Source organism: Pantherophis guttatus, chromosome 3, assembly GCF_059756535.1.
Source record: "Pantherophis guttatus breed Tessera chromosome 3, ASM5975653v1, whole genome shotgun sequence".
Classification (NCBI taxonomy): Eukaryota; Metazoa; Chordata; class Lepidosauria; order Squamata; family Colubridae; genus Pantherophis; species Pantherophis guttatus.
In genome coordinates, this window is record NC_142065.1 from 61,102,212 (window position 1) to 61,114,233 (window position 12,022).

General features: G+C 35.2%; 1 protein-coding gene across 2 annotated transcripts in view; it reads right to left on the reverse strand.

The window, feature by feature from the left end:
- Window positions 1-585: 585 nt before the first annotated feature.
- Window positions 586-12,022, reverse strand: part of SPATA6 (spermatogenesis associated 6) — a 33,205-nt gene continuing 21,768 nt past the window's right edge. For both annotated transcript variants that reach the window (XM_034415041.2, XM_034415042.2), the window contains 3 exons: window positions 6,743-6,842; window positions 5,474-5,592; window positions 586-941 (listed from right to left, as the gene is read on the reverse strand). In XM_034415041.2, coding sequence (XP_034270932.1) covers window positions 764-941; window positions 5,474-5,592; window positions 6,743-6,842 — 397 coding nt within the window. In that variant the 3' untranslated portion in view covers window positions 586-763. The remainder of the gene's footprint in view (window positions 942-5,473; window positions 5,593-6,742; window positions 6,843-12,022) is intronic.

Sequence of the window (12,022 nt, forward strand, 5' to 3'; positions counted from 1 at the left end):
GCTACTCTCTGAACTCCTGCTTCAATCTTTCCCCAGTTTAACTGAACAGACTTCTCTATTTCAACTATTTTTTAAAATAAAATCTTTCTTTCCTTTCTCTCACTGAACGGAGTAATTTGCTATAAATTCTGGAGACTGCCATCTGCTTTTTGTATCACTTTGTATATACCATTAGTTTCAAATATTATATAATTGTGTTAGGTGGTTTTTAATTATAGTTCCATTTTTTTTTTAATTCTGGAAAGTGTAATAACTTCCAATGTTATAGTTCTGAAAGAATTGGTGCTGTCAGACACCCCACTTCACAATCTTCTTCTTGTCATCACTCACATACATGAAGCAAAAATACAATGACATGACTCAGAGACCGAGAGAAATGACGATGACGATGACGATGACGATGTTGATGTATTTCAGCAGCAGAGTTAGAAATACAATTCCAGAAGCAACAGGGAAAGACCTCATATATTTTGCACATAGTGCAAGTGCAAAATGACTTAGATTTTCCTTAATCGAAAACTTGAGGTTTGAGAATGAGAAACTAAAACTGCTGGCATGCCTATAAATTCATAACAAAACAATACATTGTAATAAAAATCATCCAGATTTTATTTTTATATTGAAAATCCCAGCCTTAGAAATTTCACATACTTATGTAAAAACAGTTCCGTTAAAAAATAGAATACAGTCATTAGACTCTTCGTAATTAAAAAATACTGATCTTGTACACTGTTCATTTTCACCTAAAGCACTTATTAGGAATTTAGTTTGATTTATTCTTTGAAAGTGAGCTGGAAGCTTTTCTGTACATGTTTCGATAGATTTTTTCCAGGCTGTCTTCAAAGATGGCTCTGTGGGGCTTGTTTTTATACTCCGCAACTTGACTGGTCCAATATTCATCATTATCCAAATGAACCATCACGTTTGGCTGGCTGAATGAACTGCCAAAGCCCAAAAGCACCCAGACCAAAAAAATAAATAAAAATAAAGCAAATCATTATCTTTCAAAATTCAGACAAGAGTAACAGGCATTTATCATTGATTTATTATACTTTATATAATTTGCATTGTGTGTTAATTACTCATAAACTAGGGTTAATGCTGATGACAAATATTTTCTTATATGAAATACCATTTATAAAAAGGCACATAATGAATGCTAAAATATAATGTGCTGCTTGCCAGTCTGGAAAATTCTAGACAGTGATGGTGATCTCTTTCCAGGAATATGTATGGTGTTATTACTTTCTGTCTGCATCTGCATTTTAATCTACCTGATTAGAGCTTCTGCTTATCAGTCTGCTTCTCATTTCAGTATCAGATTATGCCTGAAGATTACACATTGCACAACTTGTTTCACACTTCAAATAGCATGGGAGCCTCCTTACCTCGTGCTTATTTTTTATATAAAAAGCCCTGGCTGCTGAAATGCAGCTCCAAAAGTATCAATACTTTACACCTTTTATGCTACTAAAGGCAAATTCTCTTTTTTCTTGTTCACCTTTAAATGACCCTAAACACATCCCTGTCAGTCTATTTTTCACAGGAGTTGTACTTCCTTCTCACTGTGAAGGTACAAAGCTCAGAGATGCAGGTTGAAGGAATGTAGACCTGGGCCTTGGGAGTAGAGGAGGTGGGTATGTTAAAGGAAGACTTTCAGAAAAGATTAATCAGTCCTGAGAAAGAGGAAAATGTGAGAAAGAAACTCAAAACAACCTTGCTTTGCTTTGGTTTGGTATAAGGTGAGGCAGAGAGAGACTCTGACAGGCTTTCAAGATTATTATTCTATCCTACAGCAGTAAAGAGTTTTTGCTGAAATCCTTGCTATGCCTGTGTTTGACCTTGCCTACTTCATAGCACTACTATAGCACACGCACATAATAGCATTTAACTTTTTAAATAAACTTTAACTTGTTCTTAGGCATCTGTTCTTAGGAACTTTGAATAGTCTTAATTCTAGTCATACAAATATGTTCTAAACACAAATCCTCGTGAATGAACTGTATTCCAATCAAGAGTTTTGATAGTACCCCAAAGTGCTTTTTTTCAAACTACAACTGGACTTCCTTCATTTTTCTTGAAGACATTTCACTTCTCATCCTTCAGTTCTAACTAACAGGTAGGGAATAGAAAGGATTTATATTCTTTGTAGTAAGCACTCTGAGGTTAATGAAGTCACTTGAATCAGAGTGCAAACAACTGTGGAACCTCCTTGGGACCACTGAAAGGCTGCATTGCAAACAGGAGATAAGTGTTGTCATTACACACAAACACACCCTTGAAAGAGATATGTTCAGTTTTAACATAGACAGCCTCTTTGACTCCTTTTTTTCAAACCAGTGGTCCTTTCTGTCCAGAATGTGAACTTTACTACTCTTTTCATTCAGATGCAGAATGACTACTGAATTCTATCCCTGTTGCGTTGGTTTCTTCTATGCTGTGTTATGCATTTGCGTAGTAGTTGTTTCATTTCCCCAATATACAATTTTGCACTGCACTGCATATACAATGTTGCCCTGTTTGTGTCTGGGGTGTTTTGGTCTTCTATCTTAATATGTTCCTGATTTCCCTAATTCAGGTGACTCTGAGGACACAGGTTAACCCCCAGCTGATTTCAACAACCCTCAGAATGTTAATTGATTGATTGCAAAGAATATAAATTCCTTCTATTCCTCACTAGTTAGTTAGAACTGAAGAAGTTTATTGAATGAGAAGTTAAACATCAAGAAAAATCAAGGAAATCCAGTTGCAGTTGGGGAAAAAAAAGCACTTTCTGGGACAATGATGACTGAGAACCTCCATAGACAGTGTTTTAATAGTTTTCTCCTATGTGATTAATTTTGGGATCAGGAAGACTGCCAAGGAGACTTGCAGCTGGATGTGCATGATTAACAGAATGTAATCTTACAATTATTCATAAGTGAAACTTGTCTGTGATGGAGCCTGCTCCTGAAATGCTCTCTCTACAACAGGGGTCCCCAACTGCTGGGCTGTGGCCCACTACCGGGCCTTGAGCTCTTCGGAACTGGGCTGTGGAAGTGGCAGGTGAACATGCATGCATCCCCACTTCCAAGAGCGATGGGCAGACGTGCCCACCTCTTGTGCAAATGGAGGTGCACATGCGAGCATGCATGTGCATGCCACTTGCACAGATCCATCCCTCTCTCCCCCCCCCCAGTCTGCACAGCTGGAAAGGTTGGGAAACTCTGCTCTACAATGTCTGTGAAGTGTTTGCTATTATGTTACGTACTGAAGTTCTGTGTCTTTGTCTTTCTTATGTACGGTAAATGTTATGGACATGGATTTTTAAATATTTTTTCCCATTTTATATCTTCATTATACTGAAATATATTTAATTTGCAAATTTCAAGATAGGAAATGGTATTGAAGTGTAAGAAAGAAAGACAAAAATAAATAAAATTAGCTCCTCCATTTCCTATAAAGGGTTTGATCACTCTTCACTAAGAGGAACCACGTTTTTAGAGTAGCTTTTACCAGTCAGGTATTAATCAAGAGAACAGTTGGTTGATTACACCCTAAACATATCTGTGTGTGCCAAATTCTGAGTTTTTCACACTTTCATTCTTGGCTTGAATCTGAAACAAGCAACTTCAAACTATCCATAATAATATGGATTTGCCAACATATTACTCAGAGTCAGCTTCTAACAAATTCAAACTCCTTCACTTAAAACTAGTCATCACAACACAGCCTAAGACTTACAAAGAGCAGTAGTGATTTTTGTTGGTTTCAGATCAGCATACTGACAAGGTCAGCACTTACTTTCATGCTGGGCCATTAGCCACCCCTTCCTCACAAGGAATCCCACAATGAAATGGACAGATCTACATCCATGTTGGAAAAAAATGCTATCTTAACTGAAAACTACTCTGACAAGCTAAAGTGAAGCTATCTGGGGATTACAAGCAGAAATTGTATTAAGAGCAAGATAATGGCACTGACTCCACTTTCAGAAATACCTGTCATCTACCTGTCACATGGTTTTGTTCCATATCCTTTAAAGTTTCACAAGTTCCTTCCAAAGTCACTTTCATACTAAATATTTCAACATCACATATCTTCTGGGTAATCCCAGAGGTTTTCAATCATTTATTTTAGTGTGAACATTTGGTCAGCAAAACTATTTTCTCCTTTGAACTCTACTTTAGAGTTTAGAGCTATTTATGAGGACATCTTCAGACCTGAAACTGTCAGAATATCCTTGAGCCTCCTTATTTCCCAACTGGCTTGACTGGCCTAGAGGATGGGACAAACCCATCAGCATCTGATCTTACTTGAATATTAACATTTCAAAGTCAATTATTCTCAATGATGGTGTATCTCTAAGAGTTGCAAATTCTTTATTCATGTGCTGTACCTTCCACATTGACTCCCTCAGAATATACATATATGAGTTACAGAAAAATTCCAAATTCGTGAATGGTTGGTAATATCGAAGTATAGGTTAGGTTCTCAGTTAAAAAGATAACTTTAATATAATGGTAAGTACAAACTTTGCCTGCAAAAAAAAAAAAAATCCCTGGTTCAATTCCTGGTATACAACAATGATTGGAAAAGCTCTAGCCTAAAATTCTGAATGTCACTGTTAATCAATGTAACTGATATTAGTTTAAATGACTTAACAGTCTGAGTGAATATAGTTTGTTATGTTTCCACTGAAACAGTAAAGGGTTTATTCTTCAGTGACATCAATACTGTTTAGCTCAACAGACAGAAGCACTGTAGTTTAACACCAGCTGTCTGCAATTAAAGTAAGATCGAATCCCGCCAGGCTCAAGGTTGACTCAGCCTTCCATCCTTTCTAAGGTAGGTAAATTGAGGACCCAGTTTGTGGGGGCAATAAGCTGACTTTGTATAAATATACAAAAGTATGAAGGCTATTGCTTAACGCACTGTAAGCCGCCCTGAGTCTCCGGAGAAGGGCGGCATATAAATCAAATTAAAAAAAAAAAATACACTGTAAAGAGCCCGGCATCATAGTAGTTGTGGCTTTTATTTATATGCACAAAGAAACAATACTCAGGAGTTTTAGTAATATAAGGATGACCTGCATCACAGGCACATCTGACATAATTTTGGGCATTATTAAGTTATCCCAGTTATAATACTGACATGGAAAGCTACACAGATATAATGGCTGTTATGCCATTAAAGTAATGTTATGCAGGAAGAAACAAAAGACAAGGAGAAAGGCAGAAAATTGCATCTACTAAAACCAACAGAGGTTGACTTTGGGCTGTACCTTGGTTCAAACATGCTAAATATCAAGCTCAAATGACTTGCATGGAATTAGTGCAAAAGGTTATTTAAAGTTAGTCTCTAATAGCTATGGTATGGACATAATATTAATCATATGTCTCAAGTTATTTCAGGGAGAATCTGGGGTTGGACTAAGAACTGGGGGGGGGGGAAGGAATGGGAAGAGGGGAACCATAATGGAAAGAGACCTTACCTGTTTTGAAAATTAGTGTTTAAAGAATCTGTATGTGAAAAATCTCTTTTTCCGAAATCAATTGTCCTAGTGGAGTCTCTTGTCTTAGCAGACTCTTCCTTTGACAAAGAAGTTTCATCCTAAGAAATAAAGATTTTAAAAACCCAATAATTTTATTTGATAGTCAAAACATATTACTTACTTTTTAAAAAGTATTTCAGCTATTTTTAAGTTTACTTCTTCCCTCAGCAATATAGGGAGAGTAACACTAACTTTTATATGATTCCTTTAAGACTAATAGAATATATGTAAACATTAAAACCTACCTCATATATTTTTAATAATTAGAAGCTATTTATTATTCTATATCAGACATCCACAAAGACAACTTTTTCCTAGATGCCAAACTAGAAGTGAAAGGCATTTGTGAATAATTCATAGGAAACGAACTATTTCTATTTAGTCCTAATCAAAAAGCTGAAAAAAGTAGAATCCCTCACTGTGTGCCTCATTATCAATTTCTTGACAACCTCCCTTCCACTGATAACAAGATTCTTCCCAAGTTACTTTAACAAAGAAATATTGAGAGGATAAGGTTACATAAATCTCAGCAATGGAATTATCTTCCCCTTTCCAAATTTGAATGGTCTTTCAGTTCCTAAGGTGGATACACTCTAAGTCTCTTATTCTTGGCTTCTGTATGAATTGATGAAGAGGAGGATCTTGTAACTGACAACAGAGGAATATCCAGCTGCCTAAGAATGAGATTCACCCACCAGTTCTAAACATGCCATTATGCTGGTACCTGGACAAACCAAATTTGTAATAGATACATTTCCTTTTTCTTTAAATGCGCTTCCTTTTCTCTAAAATTTGGCACAAAGCAAGAGAGAATATGCTCCATCCCCTGAATTATTTACTCACGCCACTGAACAAATTGTATACTTACATAGTAATTTAAACTGAATTAGAAGACAGAACTGCATTCTTTATTCTCCTATAGCCCTTCTAGTCCATGTAATATTGAATGGTGCTTTGGAAAGGGGAAGGTATTTTCTGAAAAGTTGTCTCATCCCACAGGGAATTCCTGACGACCTTTTCTTAGAAGTTATGGGTATGCTCTTAGCATCAAGAGAGAGGAAACTGTAATGTCTGAAGGAACTAGCAATCTGAATAGTGAACCTCTGTTTGCTATAGATGAAGGCTTGGCAATTGCATGAAATGGTTAATAAACCTTGTTGCTTAAAACCTGAGAAAGGAAGAGAGATGCAAATTGATTTTCAGACTTACAAATGTTAGCTTTTGCCTTGCACTGTGCGTCCTTAAAATATTTTTCACTCGTTTATGAATCTCGTCCCCATTTATTGGTGTGTTCCAACCTGTATAATACCTAAAATTCAAAAACAAAGATAACTAATTCACACTTTATATGAAGATTTTAAATTAGAAGCATGGATTAACATTTGGAAATGAGTACAGTACATTATTTTTGCTTTTATAGATGCATATGAAAGATAAAGCTATCAATAACTATTTGTTATCATGGCCAAGTATTATTTTTAGAAAGAAAGAGGTTATGTCTCTTAGTATCAATTGGAGAGGATGACAAACAGGAGACTGCAATTGCACTTTATAAATGCACCTACTTGGCCATTGTGGGAAGAGAATGCTGGACATTCTTAATTCTGGTAATACGTAGCATATTACTTTTATACCTACAAAAGCATACCACAGGTGGTTACACTCACTCCCATTTTTGCCACTATAATATCAGAACAGTATCAGATAGCAATGAAAATAAGTTAGTTAATATACCAGAAGAGCAGAGATGAGCAATTGCCCTAATATCCAAAAAGGGAAAGCAGGAGGATCCAAGAAACTACAGACCAGTTATATGCAAGCGTTCAGAAAATACTATCATTAACAGATGCCATCTTGGGTTTGTCAATAATAAACGGTGTCAGCTGATTTTATCCTGTTTTATTAGTTATAAATTCATAATTCAAATTTAGTTTGACTGGTTGACATTCAATGGTGACAATATAAGCACTACAGAAAGATCCAAGATGTCAATTCAGGATTGGGAAGCTTTGTTTTTTAAAAAAAAACAAAGACAGAACAAGGATGAGTGGATTATTTTTTTTTAAAAGGACATACAAAATTTCCTAATGCTAAAAACTGGTTAGCAGTGAAATAAATCTCCTAAGAATAGTGTGGATCCGGATGGTTTAGAGGACTCCTGCAATAAAAGTTTAACCAAATGACTTACAATATCCCTTCCACTTTATACATACTGCAATTCTATGAAATGCACACGTCTTAATCACACTTAATTTTCTAATATATGATACAAAAATCCTTTTCTATAAAATGTTTATTTTTTCCTGAAATGACAGAAAAATCCACTAGTGTGCGCTATAGCTTAAGAAATGTTTACTGATCACTTTGTATTAATTTTCCAAACAGAAACAAGCATTACTAGGTATTATTTAAAATAACTTTCTTTTAAATGAATATATTTACTTATAATATTAATGAAAATATGTATAACAGTGATAATGACATTTTACACAGCGCTATGCTATGCTATGCTATGCTATACTAATCTCAGTTACTTTGTAAACATATAATTTTAGAAATTAGAAAAACCAGGCAACCCTTTAAATCATTATGGTAGCATGTATACCACGGACAAGTCACCATACAAAAAAGCTGTATGTTGTACACTCATCATCTGTTATATTCTTAAAGACTATAGGAGTCATTTTCTGAAGCTTATATTCAAACTGTATTTTTAAAATTATAAATAAAAATATTCCCATCATGCAAAGACTCTAATAACAGTTGATTATCACTGCCTAGATCTTAGAAACAGGATTATGAGATCACCATTTTCTTCCAGTGCTGCTAGAATACATTATTTTTCTGACTTTTCTTTAACAAAACAAAACAAACCTCTAGAGCTATTTTTTTCTGTCATGGTTTCAATTTTCTTTGTTACTAGCAAACATTTTATATCTGTTTAAATTGTTATTGACTCCTATACATTATATAAACATTTTGTATATGTATTCCTCATTTAGCGATTGCCACATTTAAGCAGTTATGGTAGTGATGGAAAGCTGGTGGTGGAAAGCTTAAGATAGTAAAATTGTGGTCTTTTCATTTAGTGACTGCTTGATTTAACAAATTGCCACCTGGAATAAGCCAGATCAATGGAAGACTGCTCATAATTTATTTTAAAGTTGCTATACTGATAGAAATCAACATGATTGCATCTGATAACACACAGTAGCTAAAACACTTATTCTTTTTGTAGGAAAGTTTTTTTAAAAAAGATGCATATTTAAATTTAAATGCATATTTTGTACAACAATTGGAAAAAAATCAAGAGAACTTATGTGCCTAGACTTAACTCTTCCATATTTGTAAATAGAAAATGGGGAATTATGTAACACAGTTTTATGTCTGTTTACTCAGATGTAAATTCCACTTCACTTCAATGAATTTCATTCCCAAATCAGTACTACTATATAAATAGGCACAAAGTACGGAGAATTTCAAACAAATGCCTGCTTGCTTATTAGCACAAAAACTTAATATATTTTATATTAGCAAAATTATCACAAATATATTCTGCAAAACACTGTGGCTCTTTATTAACTCCTCTCCCCTTCCAAAAAAACCCTCACAAGTTCAACCATACATCTATGGCTTCCATTTATCAGTTTCAAATGTAGAGGATTTGTGCTGAGAAGAGAAAGAAAGTCCACATACAAGGACAAACTACCATAAGGGGGAAAAATCAATATAATACAGGAACACATGCACGTCTACAGTGCAGGCAACTATTGTGGAGTCTGGTGAAAAGAAATTACTCTATGGCTAAAAAGAAATTGCTCTATGACTGAAGAAGCTAAAATGAATTTTTGAGAACTCAACAGTGAAACAAGCTTGAATTTAACGCATTAAGGCAGCAATGCTATACACAATTGTAAGTTCCACTGAACTCAGCAAGGCTCACATTTCTGCACCCAAAAAAGTCTTAACTGTAAAGGTACTAACAAAAAGCGGTTGGGGATTATAGGAGTTCACCCTGAGTAGTTGAACTATATGTTGAGAAATGATCCATGAATTAGCCTAATGCACAGCTGAAATTAATACCGTATTATGTATAAATATATGTAACAAAAATAGATTGTTATCAAATCCTTATTTTATATATATATTTATATATCTGTCTTCTTAAGTTTTTGCGGGTGTGTATATGCAAAAAATTTAAATCTCGGGTGTTTTCCCGCATCATGTTAAATAAGTTAGTTAAAATGTTTAAAATTCTGGTTAAAATCCTATCTTAAAATCTTCCAAAAATCCCTACAGAGCACTCTGCAAGGTCCTTTAAAACCTTAGCTAAAATCCTACCAGTACCTTAAAAGTTTTTCTTTCTAGTAACGTTTCGACAGGCTCACAACCCTGTCATCTTCAGGCTCTTGTTTAGTTTAGAAGCTATGGGTGTGTTGCGAGGTTGGAGCTGTCGCTTTTCTATGTTTGCTGCTGCTGACATATGCTGGCTAGCCTGTAACTCTGTGTCCTGATTGGAGGACAGCAGTTTTTCTTCCTGCTTCCTCATCCTGGCTGTTTGGCTACGTGTTACAGGCCCAGCTTTCTCAGGTTCTCTATTATTATCTGTCTGCTGTAGAGGGGAAAGGATTCTGGTAGGCATCCCAGCACCCTTGATTGTTAGTTGAGATCTCAGCCTGTCTTCTGGCTCGATCCTCTCTCTCTCCCTATTGCTAGCCACCCTCTGCAAAGAGGGAAGAATTCTGGCAGGCCTTACAACACCACCGGTTGCTTGTTGGAATCTCTGCCTCTCTTCTGATGTTAACACTCTAGTTTCTCTCAATGCAGGTCCCCAAATACTTGATAACCTAGAGGCGTCGTCTCGTCTGCTCATATTCTGCGGCCTCTTTTCAATTTTGATGGCCTCCCTGATTATTCTTTTGTTGAGATGTTCCTCTTTCGCCACTGTTCTGGTTTTATTAAAATTAATATGAGTGAGTAAGTTGGCAGGTGGAGAATAAAGGATTGTGTTTTCCTTAAAATCTTTTTTACATAATTGGTTACCTACTACGATAACAACAGTTTACATTAAAAAAATTATCAATTTATAATTATCAATTATAATTATCAACCTTATCATGACTTATACTGGAAAGTATAAGTATTTTGAGCAGTAAATCTCACCATCAGCTATTTATCCAGAAAATACCAATAAACAATAAGGTGAATGGCTAACTTCAATAAACTAAATGCAAGTGCCCCAAGATACTTGAGAATAAAGAAAACGAGATTACAGTTTAATTGTTCTATGCCTTTCAACCACTTTTCAGTAGCAATCAATTGATCCACTATCTTCTAAAAGCCAGGCCATCACTTAACCCTTTGAGCTTCTTACCTTCACTAACAGGTAACAACTCATTTGACATTTTTTTAAATGATAAGCAAGTACAAATATATTTGGAAGCATGGTATTAGTCCTTGCTTCTAAGGAAATGATGTAGTGTAACTTACAATTTGGAGAACTATCTCACTTATGTGAAAAAATATGCAATATACATTTTCACAGATTATATCTTTAGCTATACCTTTAAAATTTCATCCCCTCCCCTCTTCTTCCTCTCTTTTTTAATTTCTTTGAATTGCCTCTCTCTCTCTCTCTCTCTGTCTCTCTCTCTCTCTCTCTGTGTGTGTGTGTGTGTGTGTGTGTGTGTGTGTGTGTGTGTGTGTAGAGTTGAAAATATGCTTAATGTTTTAAGGTATTATATGAATGGAGGCTACCAGATTCAACAGTGATCTCAAAATAAGATCATTATGTCTGTTCAGATACTTGGAGTTCTTTGAATATAAATTGGGTGGGAGACTCTGATCCCCATATTAAGAAATTAATTTCTCCAAAAATACTGTAAAGATCTATTGTTTTAACTCCTAATAGACAAAAATCAAGTTCTGATGAACTATAACAGATAAATAGTAAAGGTCAAAAGTAACTGTGATGAGCTGTACCTTTTTTATTCTATAGGGCAGCCCGGTAGTTTTGTCTATCAAGTAATGTTAACTAATACTGAGTAAGTTAGTCCCCCAGAAACTACTGTACTTAATAAATACATGAATAAATAGAAAAGAGTAGTATGATTTTATAATATAGCTATGTAGCTTCTTAGAATATTTGGCAACTTTCTTTTAAAAACAACTAAGGGTTTTCACAAATATATGATTACCAACTTGAACTCAGAAAGTCCACCTTACATCTATATTGGGAGATACCCCTGTAGGGAGGTGACTATATAAAATGTTGTTCTTCATTAATCTTTCTTGTAAAATTTTACACAAATGTAACTACTGGGCAAGCTTCTGATCCCTTCTATCATCAGAGTAGAAAAGTAGCTAGGTAGTAGCTAGATGTGAGTCTTGCAGCAGGGCATTTGGAGTCAAGCCAGTTACAAACCCTCTGAAGACTCTTCTCAGTTCCATAGCATAAATAGTTGATCCACCACTCCTGCTTGTTGAGCT